Source organism: Clavispora lusitaniae (genome assembly GCF_014636115.1).
Source record: "Clavispora lusitaniae strain FDAARGOS_655 chromosome Unknown tig00000038_pilon, whole genome shotgun sequence".
Lineage (NCBI taxonomy): Eukaryota > Fungi > Ascomycota > Pichiomycetes > Serinales > Metschnikowiaceae > Clavispora > Clavispora lusitaniae.
This window is the reverse complement of record NW_027093976.1, coordinates 1,668,030-1,682,275: the sequence shown is the minus strand read 5'-3', so window position 1 is coordinate 1,682,275 and position 14,246 is coordinate 1,668,030. Positions and strand designations below refer to the sequence as shown.

The window sequence follows — 14,246 nt, the reverse complement described above, 5'->3', positions numbered from 1 at the left end:
TTATTCAGACTTTAGATAATTGTTGCCGTAATTTCCGGTTCTCTTCTTCGAGCTCTCGGAAGCGTGTGGCAGCTTGTGAGTTGTCGTGGACCCGCTGCTCACGTTCGTACTTCCATTTATCATGAAGCTGTTGGTTTCGAAGCTTAAAGATCGAAATCTCTTCATCAGCGTCTGTTGCATGCTTTTGTTTCAATTTGGCGTTGGCTTCTTCTAGCTCCTTGATTTTGTCCCGCAATTGTGTTTCTTGTCGATTCTCTGACGTCTCTAATAAAACGCGAATATGCTCTTTAACCATCGCATCCACAGCTCTCACAAAGTAATCGAAGACAAACTTGTGATCTCGCTTTACTGTATTAAGTACTTCGCTGGATTGAAAAATGTTCTGCCCGTTCTGTGTCGCCTTGAGCAATCTCTTTATCTTTTGCTCTGGCTCTCGCAATGAAGACTCCTCAGCTAAAAGATCTAGAGAATTATAGATTTTCTCGAACCGGCGAATGTCGACATCTAACAATGCTTTATAGTGAGATTCAGCTAAGCTTTCGTCAAGCTTCGGAGCATGGCTCGATTTTGATAATTTCTCACTGATTTCGGCAACTTTACTTTGCAATTCCGTCTTATCTTTACTTAGAGCATCCACCTGCCAAGAAAGCTTGAAATTTTCTGACTTTAGTACTCGCTGTTTACTAACAGCATTCTCTAAGTCGCGCTGAAGTCCCTCTATATCAGCAATTTCGGCTCGAAGGTTTATAAGCTCGCGCTTGCGGTTACTCAAGTTTCCATTTAAAGATGAGATCTTGTTTTCAAAATTTTCTCGGACTTGATGAAGCTCGTCCCCGCGTTCCTGATACAATCGTTGGAGATTTTCATAGTCTCTCTGAAGAAGGATGTATCTTTCTCGATCTCTGGAGGATATGCCACTCAATTCGGAGATGTCTGAGAATGAATCCTTTCTTAAAGGTTCAGATAAATTCGCCACTTCTTTCTGTAGACGATCAATTTTGTTCTGATACTCCAAAAGTCGCATCTCAGTGCTCCCATCACGATCCGATTTTAGCAAGTCAAGCTCTTGCTTAAGTTTCATGCTTTCACTTTTCCACTTTTGGGTCTCTTCAAGTTGCTGATGTAGAAGAAGTTTGGTGTCAGATAACTCATTCTTATTAATGTTAAATTGTTCATGTGTTTCTTGAAGAAGCGCATTGAGTTCGTATTCTCTTTCCTTGAAGAGTTCCCTTATTTTATTCCCAATCAATTCCATGGCATCAGAAATATATGATTTTGCATCCGGTATAGGCTCTTTAGCATCTGCTTTCATTAATGAAAGTATATCTTTTAGACTTAAACAGATATCTTGAAGATACGCGTCAGATTCGTTAGCTCTGGCATCTGCGACCCTCCACTTCTCTTGATACTCCTCTAGACTGGCATAGAGATCTTCTACCAAATCACAAATCTCGCCATGCTCCTGTTCTAGTTTTGCAAAGCTTTTTCCACCATAGTCAAGATGTTCTTGAAGACTTGCAACATGATCAATGTCAACCTTATCTGTATCAATCAAATCTTGCAAGAATTTTTCGTACAATTTTAGTTGAATTTTGCAGTCAGTCAACTGCTTTGAAAGGTCTTCAATTCTGTGGTTTGAAGAAGTTTCCGCAATTGTGCTCTGTGTTGCTATTCTTCTGGAGGAGAAACCGTTCACATTTCCGAGAATCCGTGGTTGAATTTTCCTCCAGGGAGACACTTTTGTCTCTCCGCTAAACTTTCGATTATCGATATCAATATCAAGGTCAAATTGTTCCCGCGTATTATTGAAAAGTGATGAGTCTTGAAAATTTGTTTCGTCGCTATGACTGGAAAAACTATTTGCTGGAGAGCTGGCATATCGCAGTTTTCCTAATGGTGAAGATGGTAAGCTGGGGAATGAAGTTTCAGATTTGAAAAATGCACTGAATTGTTCTTTGTTTTCAGGACTAGAGATCTTTGACTTCTGGTGGTATGCTTGTGCTTCATAATCTTCATGTTGTTTTTCTCGGGGTACACTCTCACTAGGGACCACATTTGAGCTCAAGCTGGGATTACTCGAAAAGGAGTGTTCTTCTGATACCAATGAAGATTTAATGGACTCCTGAGCATCACCAATAGGTGCCGTTTCTTGACGATCAGATTCCGGTGTGGTTGACGATCTGATAGAAAGTTTGTTCTGATTTGGTTCACTCAAAAATTTTCTAGCGACACTTATGGCGCCGTTACCTTTGCCCTTAGTTGGTTGGCTTGATATGTCATTGGAGATGTCGGTGGACCTTATGTTTAAGACTTCGCTCGATGTATCGTTTAGAACTTCCAGCTCTCCAGGTATTTTCTTATTAGGGTGAATATCTTCGCTTATGATTATATCTTCTTCTCGTGTTGACTTTGTGCTCTCCTCTTCTTCGGCGTCAATAGCAGACTGATCTTTGTCTTCTACGCTCGAAAATGAATGCTTTGGGAAGGTATATGCTAATGACGCATCATTTCGAAAGGGAATATCGTGGTCAGCTTTGAGCAGTTGATTTTCGGTCGCCTTCATGCCCGTAGCTTCTTGGTGTACTTCTCCCAGCGTGGATTGATCAGGCATGCGACTGGGATATGTGATAAACAGACTAGAATCAGCGGTACACCCGAATGTGGTGTTTGGAGAAAGAGGAGGGCTAGCACCATTATAATCCACTGTATTACTGGAGGCATTTGGGCTCGGTAGCGCCATTTGATACTGTCTCAGAAGCGTTTTGATTATGTGTGGAAGTGTTTACATTCGCGTAGACGATACTTAGTATGGAGGTGATGCGCACCGCGCTTACAGAATAGGAAACTATGAAGATACAACATATATGTAGAATGACAAATAAAACGTTGTATGAGGAGTCATCTTGAAGAGGAGATAGAGAAAAGTGGATGCCTATTGAGATTGTGGTCTCCTGCTTTATATGAGCATTGTAGAGAAGGCGTCCTCCACCCAAGCAGTTTTGTGCGGAACAATGGGGGTATACTTTGTTGGTGGGATGTAGAAGTTAGCTTCGGGCTTATTAGAATCCAAACTAAATTCTGACAGCTTTTCGTTTAGTCTTCTCCAATACTTCTACATGTTTTCCTGTAATACTCTTTTCAATGCTTGCATTGGGACTTGCTGTACACAATTCTTGCATTCTTTAAAAATCCTTCTTCAGTTCTCACCTCCATTTCGATGGGAATTCTATATAACTCAACTCATTTCGGTGTCTTCGTCATTGTCGTCCTCTTCCTCTTCCTCTTCCTCTTCCTGTGCAAGCTTGGTAGCCTCCTCCAACAAATCTTCAGGAACAAATTCGTGCTTTCCTCCAGTTTCGACCGTGCACCAGGAGATTTCCAACTCGTAATCCTTGTCCTTGTTATCCTCATGCGCCTGGTGGATGATTCGAGCAGCATGTTTAACTGCCTCTCTCGCCGTCAACTGCTCGAAATCCAATTTCTCTAACTCGGATTTAGCTGTTTGTCTTCCTCTACCTGTAGCTGCACCAGTGTAGCCCCAGTAAGTTCCGCTGGGTTCAACCATATACAAATGAGGTCCGTTTTCGTCCATACCGCCAACAATGGACAGAACACCGAACGGGCGGACAGAGTTGTAGCACGTGTACATCTGGACATAAAGTCCCAATCTGTCCATCAAGTATGGCAAACTAACCGGCGTTTTGTATAGCGACCGGAACGATTGTGCCTCGTCACGACCACGCTTGACAAAATGGCGTCCGTCGGGCAATAAGCCAGAGTATGCCACGCCAACGTGTCTGTCGATGGTCTGAATTCGTTTGTTTCTGCCTGGAACAAGCAATTTAGAATTTATGATTTTTTCCACCGCCAATACAATTCCATCTTTGGCCTTGATACCGATGGAGGTTCCGCCGTTCTCTACAGCCTTCATGGCGTACTCCACTTGGAAGTTTCTGCCGTCTAAATGTTAGTTCAAAGCCGTCTGGTGGAGGAGATTGAGAAATACATACCTGGCGAGAAAACACTGTTGGACAAATCGTAACCAGTGCCGATTGAGGTCTAATTGTTAGCGAATGATGTTTTGTTTGAGTCTTAGATTGTACTTACCATTGGGTTTTTGAGGATAAATGTTGGAGTGAGATCGCCACTTGAAGATACCTAAGTGCTACTGAGCCAGATGCAGTACACATGGTTCAACACTATTTTAAAGAGTACATGAGCACGAGAAACGAGCCGGGTGGACCTTGGGTGAAGCCGATGAATCTCTAATGTTCTACTATTAAAGGGCGTGGTATTTGTGCTGCTCCTTATCTGCGAACCGGGGATCCGTTGTGATATATAGTCACTGTAGCGACATTGTTTTTCAATGAAGCGTCCCCGAAAGAGCATTTTTATGGCAATAGTTTCTATTAGTAGGCTGATTGGTTTTGTTTTTTTTGTATCTCTTTTTTTTTTTTTGTTACTTGCTTTTAGTTTTGAGTTGATTGTCTGGCGTATACTACTTAATGTGAACCGCTCTCGTTTTTCGATCATTTTCGCGTTATCACCAATGTGGGAACTAAAGTGGCCGTGGATCGGTATTGCCGTATGTCTTATGTCTCTCATTTCTTGCATTACATACTAACTAACATCAGATTCCTTGTCTTATCATTGCCGTTCTCGGGTATGGTTCACATTACTTCGTTTTTCGGTTCCACATGGATCCTGCGGCCCAGATCAGCTATCAGGTATGCATCACAATGATATGGGTGAATTACTTTCTTGCAATCCAAGTTTCACCCGGTTCGCCGCCGAAAAACTACCAAGTTCCTAAGCGCCACTGGAAAAAGTGGTGCAAGAAGTGCCAAAACTATAAACCTGAAAGAGCACATCATTGTCGCAAGTGCAACACTTGCGTCCTACAAATGGACCACCATTGTCCTTGGACAAATAACTGTGTAGGTTACAGAAATCTCCCTCATTTCATGCGCTTCTTGGTTAGTGTTCTATTGGGTACATCAATAACTTTGGTGGGCTTGCTGAAGAGAGCGATAGAATACTACAATAAGAGAGATATGCCAGTGTATCTTATCAATAAGTCTGAGATGGCTGCTGTGATTGCATTATGGCCCCTTGATGCATTCATTTTTTTCGCTATTCTTGTGCTTTTCCTTCGGTGTCTCTTCCACATCTGTTCCGGGAAAACCCAGATTGAAGTGTGGGAAATGGAGCGCATCGAGGCCCAATTCCACACTGAGCGCTTTTGGAAAAAAATCAGACATAATTACCAATTGGTCCACGGTAAAGAGATGCCACGGCTAACCTCTTGGAATCTCTCGGCTCGCATGTACGAGCAGATGGAAGGAATGGAAATGGACGGTGAGGATGAAGCAATTGTTCCTGCGATGTTCACACCAGATGATCTAGTGTTTCCGTATGATCTCGGCCTTTGGAGAAACTTGACTACAGCCTTGGGTAGCCCATGGACATGGCTTTTGCCTTGGGGAATGCCCAAGGGGAATGGATATAGTTTTGAGGTTACAGATGACGACGATCAATTAAACCTTCCATGGCCCCCAGATGGAGGAAATGTTGATTTTGAGCCGCGGGAATTGACTGATGAAGAGCTTCGTCAAATTGGAAATTATACACTTATCAAGAAGCATTTAGATCCTCGGAGCCATATGGCCCGCACAGAATGGATGAATGACTTAGGAGAAACTCTCAACGATTTCGGGGTCGATGTTGAAGCAGAGGATGAAGGCACTTTGGCATAAATAAGGAGCAAATCCTATTGAAGAGAACGGAATTTACACGTATCAACCATGGTGCTCTTTTGTAATGGAAGCGCAGCATAAAAATCATCACAAGCGTCCCACAATATCTGCACTGGTAATTATACAACGTCGTCTGATTCTAAGTTAGAGGAGGTAACCAACTAATGCTTTTCTTCTCGTTAATTGAAAGTTTCCTTTGAACTCGGTGTATTTTTTTATTTTTGGTTACTTGAATGACATATCTTCTGTGGTTGCCATAAAGGCAGGGTTCACAAACATTGCTTTGGCCATAATCATGTTCAATTGGAAGTAAAACCGTTTGATAGATCATCCTAGTATTGTGGCTTGCGTTTGCTCGCAAGGTATTTAAGTTTTTCTTCAACATAAGTAATAAAAATGCTTTCTAAGAACTAGGTTTTTTTCATTAAACGGCTGCTAATATTGTCCTACTGCGTGTACACCAATGTGAATATCGTTTTTATGATGAAGCTTACAGGTTGAGTCTGCCAGTTTTACCCTTCCTTGAAGAGGCTCGCACCTGAGGTTGATAAGCATGCACTCCTCGATGTTCACCAAAATGCAAAAACACAAAAAATGGTCCATGAATATAGTTAACTCGGCGAAGCCCGCTCAAACATCACAAGACATCTTTTCGTTGCAAGTGAAACCAGAAAAATGGAAAATACTTTTACATTTGTAGATTCTCAGCCATACAGAAATCGATGTTAAGATGATGGATAATTGGACGCCAAAATCCAAACCAAAAGTAAATTGACAGCCGCGTTATCGTCCTATGAGAGTAAACGCACCCTTATCTTCGTTTCCTCGTCAGTTGTAACTGAGGCAGTAATATTACGCCTAGAATTCTATACAAGCCACAGATTAGGGAACAGAAGTTGCGCGCATGTGGAGTCATGGCACGTGAAAAGCGGTGATCTGGCGATAGGAGTGCGTGTATCGTGGTATTTATTCGCCATGCTGGCATAGCAGTTGAAGATCCAACCGACTTTCTTTACTCCATATATTCCGACATGTCTGACATTCCAAAGGGAACCTTGAGATTGGGCTCGACCGCGCCAGACTTTACTGCCGAAACTTCCAACGGCCCAATTTCTTTCCACGAGTACATTGGTGACTCTTGGGCCATTTTGTTCTCGCACCCAGACGACTTTACTCCTGTTTGCACCACCGAGTTGGGTGCTTTTGCTAAGTTGCAACCTGAGTTTGAGAAGAGAAACACCAAGCTCATTGGATTGTCGGCCAATGGTACTGAGTCTCACAAGGCCTGGATCAAGGACATTGATGAAATTACCGGTTCCAAGTTGACATTCCCAATTGTGGCTGATGCCCAGAGAAAAGTTGCTCACTTGTACGACATGATCGACTACCAAGATGCTACTAATGTTGATGACAAGGGTGTCCAATTCACCATCAGATCAGTCTTCATCATTGACCCAAAGAAGAAGATCAGATTGATCTTGGCTTATCCTGCTTCTACTGGTAGAAACACGGCTGAGGTCTTGAGAGTTTTGGACTCGTTGCAAACTGGTGACAAGCACAGAGTGACTACCCCTATCAACTGGGTTCCAGGTGACGACGTCATTGTTCACCCTAGCGTGACTAACGAGGAGGCCAAGACTTTGTTCCCTAAGTTCAGAATCATTAAGCCATACTTGCGTTTGACACCATTGGACACTAAAGAATAAGCAAATATGACTTACGACCGCTAATATAGGAAGTTCTTCCCTGATGATTGACTGTATGTTTCTTTTAATTCCATTAATTGACCTTGACGATGAACCTCAAAATGTCAGCTATGAGACGACCGTAAGAACTGCACTATTGCTCTTGTTGGTGTAAGGATATAGTACTTCTCGCTCCCTTAATCTCTTTTTCTTCGTGTAAATCATAACTTACATGCGAGCCGATGCTCAACACCACTTTTTCCATTTTACGAGGCAATCCTCCATCTGCTCTACTGAATTTTATAATTTGTTACTTCTCCTCATCAGAAATTACCTACTCTTGGTGCGATCTTCCCACTATCATCCTGTACAGGAAACCATCTTCTTTCTCCAGTATCTATGCTTTCGTGTGTCCGCCGGCCCCGATGGCTTCTGAAAGTGTCCTTGGGTTCTCCAACGGCCTTGGCCCTGTCGCCTGTTTTTTCTCCGTTCCTCAAACGATACCTGGATCTGTTTCTGTTTAGTTTCCGACGTTCTTACTCAGAAGGTGGTAATGAACCCGCTTCGGCCGTTCTTCCAAAACCCCCTTCTCTTTTGCAATACAGTGAATCGGAAAAAGATCCTCTGCCACCTGACAAGAAAGAGCAAGAGAAATTGAGCAACTTGGGGGCCATGATTGACGACCTTCGTGAATTGGTGCCACAACTTCTAACAGAATCTTTTCCGAAGGAAATGGTGCTGTCAGAAGTGCTTCTCCGCATATGTCCATCACATCGGGACATACTCAATTCGTACTTACCAACCATAAAGGGACGAGTTTCTTATTACGCTACGTGTAAAGCCTTACAGTTATTCTTCACCTCGTTGGTGCTCAATCCGCGAGTGAAACTCCACATTCAGCTGGTAAGGACCTCTCACTTCCCAGAACCTAATTGCGTCTTTGCTCACTCCACAAAAGTATACATGCGCTGGAACACATGCTCTGAAGGCTGCATTCATCTTCTTGAGCCAAACGAACCTGACCTGGTCCCTTCTGATACCCTGAACGAAGATTCGTCCAGTCTGGATTCAATGCCCGGTTCAACTTCCAAGGCAACTTTGGGAGCACACCTGTGGGCTAGAATAGATCCAGAAAAATTCTCGGTATCTCATGTTCAGGCAAAGTCGCTTTCGGCGTCACTATCTGATTTGACAAAAGGCATTATTGGCTTAAAGAAAGAAGATATTAGACTTGAACGTATCATCCTGGGTGTCTTCGTATTTGAGCTCAACGAAGATAATACAGAGATAGTTGTCCACACTGTGGAGGATGTCAACATAGTCGAACGTGAACAAGAAGCACAAGGGAAACTTAGAGTGTGCTAGCATGTTTGTATTTTAGTGTCGTTGTGTTGACCACATCGATTCCTGTAAATATTCCTTTTATTTTTCTTACATATCATAAATTCTATAGCCTGGACTAATTAAAAAAAGAATCAAAGGAGACTCTCAATGACGCCCATTAGCAGTATATCTTCGGTGTCTTCCTGAAGCAAAAGCAAAGCTTGTCGGGCTAAGTTGGAGGCCCGCTCCTTTCTGTGACGTGCCTTACTTTCCAGAGCTCGGTCTGTTCTTTCAGACAGGCGCAATGGCGCCAATAATCCCAACAAGCTACTGGACAATGCCATCTCTTTGCTAACGAGTGCCTTTGTTTCTGCAACAGAGCGAGCCAATCTCCATTGCGTCCATACAAGCAACGTTAGGAGCATCACAATCGAGTATAGACCAAAGAGCATCGCGACACTTTGCGCTGGAACTTGAGCGGCATTGTTCACAGAACGCACCTTCTTTTTCTTTGTCTTGATAGACAGTGCAGGTTTCTTTTGTGGAGGAAGTATGTCTTGTTGCACTGTCATTGCCAGTCCAGCAATCGAATGAGTGTGCGTGTCGATTTCTTTTCGTAATTCTTCAATCATGTCCTTCGTGACACTTGACTGAGCAGACAGCGTCAGCTTTTCAACGACGTTCTTAATCCATGAGCGACCAGTCCATTTTACAAAATACGCAATTCGAAGATTGGTGGTGTTGTTTGGACCCCATGTAAAGTAGTATCTTGTGTTGACAGTGAAGGATCCTCCAGAGGGGACGTCTGGAGTTGCAGTAGTATTCAATACCACGGCATAATCTTCGAAGTTCAAGTGTTCCACAACTTCACGAACAATACACTTTGTCCACTTTGGACCAATTGAGTATCCCAATTCACGTCTGTATGTGAATGATCTCTCCAAAAGAGAGGGATTATCCTCCGCAGGATGGAAACTGCTGTACTCATCTATTTCAGACGCATCGTGCGTCTCCAAAAACCTCCGCTGGAAACTGGTGTCTGCACTGCCAAATAAGATGTCAAAAACTATTCCTAATGGTGCTTCAATAATCTCATTGCATACCTCAATCTCAGCTTCGCTGTCAGGATACGCTTTCCCTACTTCGGTGGGTGCATGAGCATCTGGCCCCAAATTTTGGTATCTGGAATCTGGTTTCAACGCTTTAAGTGTCGAACTGCCAGGAGAATCTTTTTCGTTCCTGAGGGAATCCTTTTTGGTTGAAGTTCCGGTGACAGAAACTCTATCCTCGACGTCTGAATTTTCGTGGTTTTCGGAGTCATCTGAATCACCGTCAACATCTATCAAGTCATTTTCTTCGTCATTATTGACATCATCCCCATCGATCGAAAGGATGTAACTGGAAATCTTGCGCTCCCGATCTCGTTTCTGACTTTCAATACTATCACTGATAGAAGAATCCTGTGCTTGTATATCTAAGTCTGACGTACTCTTTCCTGTGCACGCCAGCCACACGGTTCTAATGAACTCAAATGTGGCATCTCGCGACAAGAAACTGGCGAAATTGTGCTTCGTAGTCTTGGTTTCTATAGAAATACCATTAGGAAAGAGACCTGCTGTGCTTTTCTTGTCAATTCTTATAATGTCCTCGAATGGAACCACTAGGCTTGTCACCCACCCAAGTAGGTTAGAGTTGAAACAGACGCTGTGCTCTGTTACATAGATGCGTCCTTGTAGAAGAATTTCGCGGCTCAAGGCGCATGCAAAGTCATCCAAGAGCCGGTCTGTTAAGTCGAGGCTGCGAAACACTTGGTGAAATTCCACATTTCTCTTGATGGTGGCGTAACGATAGTTGGTATTCCGGAATTTCTCATCAACATACAACTTCGGATCATATCGTTCCTCTTTGTTCAAATGGAAGCTGTATGAGTCGCTCTGTGTCCTTTGATGGCTTTTCTTGCGATATGTAATGATTTTCGGCGAGCTAGGACTCTCGCCTGTAGGTTCGTCAGAATTCATTGTTCCGCTTCTTATAAGAGGCAGGGCAGCTAAGTTGGAAAGAGAAGCACGCACATTTTGTGAACCTGATTTCTGGCTTTCTTCCAGCGGTTGCTCTACAGCATTTTGAAGAAGCTTCAGTTGCTCTTCCTGTTTTTCCTGCCAGATTCGTATAGAATTGCTGAAATCGCTCTTTACCGCGGGTGTTGACGGGACAGAAGCGATAGCGGCATCACCACTCTCGGAATCTGCTGCTAAGGCATTTGTACTTTCCTTAGACATTACTGAGCCAGCATCTTCTATAGTAGTATGCGGATCGGCTGGGTTTGCTTTCAGTGCTAGCGGTGTAGGGCCCTTGCCTAAAAAAATCGTCAGATTAGATCTTGCTGTAGGCCCTATATCCTGCTTCAAGACACTCACTGTCGAAACATCTAGTTTGCTGAGAGATATCAGACTTGAGCTGGAATTCGGGGAGTCTGCTGGAATCAAACACATTTTATCCATGGCTGGCTTTAGCAGATCGGGTTGATCCTCTATGGGTAACGGCAGCGACTCCTTAGACGGAGGAAAAGAATATGACCATGCATCATCATCATCATCCATTTTTGAAGTTCTATAAAAAGGACAGAAAAGGATATGGAGACAGAAGTTGTTGGGGTATCATATACGAAGCCCGCCAAGTAAGGCTGACATTATGCAGTCCATGCTCTGGGGAACCGAAACATCCATATTCGTGAACAACAATGTCCCATAGAAGACTCCATTGCCTAATTAATAACTATTCAACGTTACAGTCGCAGTTTCTAAATCTGATCATTAATTTACATACCAACCCAAGTCATAAAAATCACACAGATTCCAACACAACATCCTTGTAGCCAGATGAAACCTTCTTACCCTTCTCTTCGGTAGATCCCTCACCGTGCAAGGCCAACAAAGAACCCAAGTCGAACTTTGGTTGCTTCAACAACTTAACCTTTCTGATGTGGATGTTTTGCAATGGCAAGATGGATTGGGTAGACTTTTCGATCTCACGGCCAATGACTTCTGGAATCAACTTAGATGTCAATTGAGCCAAGGTGACGTTGGAAACTTCTCTTTGCATGATCTCGATCATCTTCTTTCTCACTTCTCTCAATTTGGAAGATTGGGCGTAGGTGGTCTTCTTGACCTGGTTGGCTTGTCTCTTGGTGAAAGCAATGGCGAAGACTCTCAAAACGTAGTCGTCAGCGGTCTTGACAGTCACGTTGGCTTCAACCAAAGATTGCCACTTTCTGACCAAAGATCTCAACTTGTCAGAAGTGAAGTCCAAACCGTGGAAGTTGGTCAACAAGTTCTTACCTTGAACTTCGTCAACTCTCAACTTGACCTTTCTGTAAGAGTGGTCCTCAGAACCTTGCAAGTCAGCCAAGCAAACTTCGAAGACACGGCCCTTCAAGCCATCAGCAGCGTTCTTCAAACCGGTAGACTTGTTGATCAAGGTCTTACCGACGTTTCTGTTCTCAAAGGTAGAAGGAGCCTTGATGTCAAACCATTCCTTTCTGGCGAATGGGTCGACGGCCTTCTTCTTCAAACCCTTCTTTCCCTTGGATAATCTCTTGTTCTTGCCAACAGCCATGATGTATTATAATCCGTTCAGAACAAAAGTAGGTACTTCAAAACCTCGGAGAAATTTTCAGTGCGCCCAGCGAGGATTTTTTTTTATGGTTAGTTCCGAGGGGATCCGCATGAACATTGCCACGTGATGACTAAAGTATTTCCGAGGGTAAGCCCTAGTCACGTGAACAACTTTAGGGCTCGCTTTAACTGCTTGACGATAGCAAGCTAGTAAAGTACGCGATTTAAGCCAGCTCAAAGAATAGGTTGACTAGAATATACTTCATCTATGTTTTACTCGAAGAGCATGATTACTTAGCATCTGCGTCTCTATTGAAAAGTTATTTATTGATCAACCTGTGACGAAGTTTGGGTTCGCATTTGGTACTGTTTGTGAGTGTGTCTAGCCATCTTTGTCACTATAACAGTAGGTATACAAAACATCACGTATGAGTGAACTACAATAAATTGAAAATCTCAGGACTGTTTATTCAACAAACAGAGTGCCCTATATGCTATGTATATTTTATTAACCCGCCCCATTATGGAAATAAAAAAAAACTGTGGGGTCATAACAGAATTGAACCAGTCTCAGTCATTCATAGACCATTGTAGACGTCATTGCAAAACATTTAGTGGTTTTCTGGACGCAACTTTCTCACTTCCTTGCCGACCTTCCAGATCTCCATGTTTCTGATGGTCTCCAACTCCTCCTCCAATCTCTCTCTGTAGTCTGGTTGGGAGTTGAAGTCCAAGGATCTCTGGGTCTCAGAACCGTTCTTAACAGACTCGTACAATTCCTCGAAAACAGGCTTCAAGGCATCCTTGAATCTTGGGTACCAGTCCAAAGCACCTCTTCTGGCAGTTGTGGAACAAGCGTCGTACATGTAGTCCATACCGTACTTTCCAATCAATGGGTACAAGGATTGAGTAGCTTCTTCAACTGTTTCGTTGAAAGCCTCAGATGGAGTGTGGCCGTTCTCTCTCAACACCTCGTATTGAGCCAAGAACATACCGTGGATACCACCCATCAAGCAGCCTCTCTCACCGTACAAGTCAGAGTTGACTTCTCTCTCGAATGTGGTTTGGTAAACGTAACCAGAACCAATGGCAACAGCCAAAGCAATAGCCTTTTCTTCTGCCTTGCCGGTAACGTCGTTCCAGACGGCGTAAGAAGAGTTGATACCTCTACCTTCCAAGAACAAGGATCTCACGGTTCTACCAGATCCCTTTGGAGCAGCCAAGATGACATCAACATCAGATGGTGGCTCGACGTGGGTCAAGTCCTTGAAGACTGGGGAGAAACCGTGCGAGAAGTACAAGGTCTTGCCCTTGGTGATCAATGGCTTAAGTTCAGCCCAGGTTTCGGATTGAGCAGCGTCGGACAACAAGTTCATGACGTAAGTACCCTTTTGGATAGCCTCCTTGACGTCGAACAAGTTCTCGCCTGGGACCCAGCCATCTTCAATGGCAGCCTTCCAAGAGGCACCGTTCTTTCTAACACCAATGATAACGTTCAAACCATTGTCTCTCAAGTTCAAACCTTGGCCGTAACCTTGAGAACCGTAACCAATCAAGGCCAAGGTGTCGTCCTTGAAGTATTCAAGCAACTTTTCCTTAGGCCAGTCGGAACGTTCGTGGACAATTTCTTCGGTACCACCAAAGTTGATGGTCTTGATACCACGAGTAGCCAATGGCGCAACAGACTTGGCCAATCTTGGGGTAGTTCTGGAAGCCAAGGCAGAGAGGGCTCTCTTGGCAGCAATTTGCTTAGCAGCGTTGGAAGAAGCTTGTCTGGCCACACGGATGGCGGAGTTTCTGAAAGACATTTTGTGTTGATGAAAAATGTTAATAGTAGGGGCGAGATTCGTACCCCATTTATATACCGA

General features: G+C 43.6%; 8 protein-coding genes across 8 annotated transcripts; 3 read left to right on the top strand and 5 right to left on the bottom strand. All coding sequences in view use genetic code 12, as the record gives it.

Annotated features, from left to right (window-relative positions):
* Positions 1-4: 4 nt before the first annotated feature.
* FOB63_001900 (uncharacterized protein) lies at positions 5-2,740 on the bottom strand (the record flags this gene model as incomplete). Its single annotated transcript, XM_002617967.2, has 1 exon — positions 5-2,740. One exon carries the CDS (start codon positions 2,738-2,740, stop codon positions 5-7), a length of 2,736 nt encoding a protein of 911 aa, XP_002618013.2.
* Positions 2,741-3,235: 495 nt separating this feature from the next.
* On the bottom strand, positions 3,236-3,931 carry PRE10 (proteasome core particle subunit alpha 7; the record flags this gene model as incomplete). The annotated part of the gene is made up of 1 exon (XM_002617968.2): positions 3,236-3,931. One exon carries the CDS (start codon positions 3,929-3,931, stop codon positions 3,236-3,238), a length of 696 nt encoding a protein of 231 aa, XP_002618014.1.
* A 766-nt stretch (positions 3,932-4,697) lies between these two features.
* Positions 4,698-5,756, top strand: FOB63_001898 (palmitoyltransferase; the record flags this gene model as incomplete). The annotated part of the gene is made up of 1 exon (XM_002617969.2): positions 4,698-5,756. One exon carries the CDS (start codon positions 4,698-4,700, stop codon positions 5,754-5,756), a length of 1,059 nt encoding a protein of 352 aa, XP_002618015.2.
* Positions 5,757-6,787: 1,031 nt separating this feature from the next.
* FOB63_001897 (thioredoxin peroxidase) lies at positions 6,788-7,462 on the top strand (the record flags this gene model as incomplete). The annotated part of the gene is made up of 1 exon (XM_002617970.1): positions 6,788-7,462. One exon carries the CDS (start codon positions 6,788-6,790, stop codon positions 7,460-7,462), a length of 675 nt encoding a protein of 224 aa, XP_002618016.1.
* Positions 7,463-7,840: 378 nt separating this feature from the next.
* On the top strand, positions 7,841-8,806 carry FOB63_001896 (uncharacterized protein; the record flags this gene model as incomplete). Its single annotated transcript, XM_002617971.2, has 1 exon — positions 7,841-8,806. The coding sequence occupies one exon, from the start codon at positions 7,841-7,843 to the stop codon at positions 8,804-8,806; it is 966 nt and encodes a 321-aa protein (XP_002618017.2).
* A 110-nt stretch (positions 8,807-8,916) lies between these two features.
* On the bottom strand, positions 8,917-11,364 carry FOB63_001895 (uncharacterized protein; the record flags this gene model as incomplete). Its single annotated transcript, XM_002617972.2, has 1 exon — positions 8,917-11,364. The coding sequence occupies one exon, from the start codon at positions 11,362-11,364 to the stop codon at positions 8,917-8,919; it is 2,448 nt and encodes an 815-aa protein (XP_002618018.2).
* Positions 11,365-11,608: 244 nt separating this feature from the next.
* FOB63_001894 (40S ribosomal protein eS1) lies at positions 11,609-12,379 on the bottom strand (the record flags this gene model as incomplete). The annotated part of the gene is made up of 1 exon (XM_002617973.1): positions 11,609-12,379. The coding sequence occupies one exon, from the start codon at positions 12,377-12,379 to the stop codon at positions 11,609-11,611; it is 771 nt and encodes a 256-aa protein (XP_002618019.1).
* A 610-nt stretch (positions 12,380-12,989) lies between these two features.
* On the bottom strand, positions 12,990-14,186 carry ILV5 (ketol-acid reductoisomerase; the record flags this gene model as incomplete). The annotated part of the gene is made up of 1 exon (XM_002617974.1): positions 12,990-14,186. One exon carries the CDS (start codon positions 14,184-14,186, stop codon positions 12,990-12,992), a length of 1,197 nt encoding a protein of 398 aa, XP_002618020.1.
* Positions 14,187-14,246: the final 60 nt, after the last annotated feature.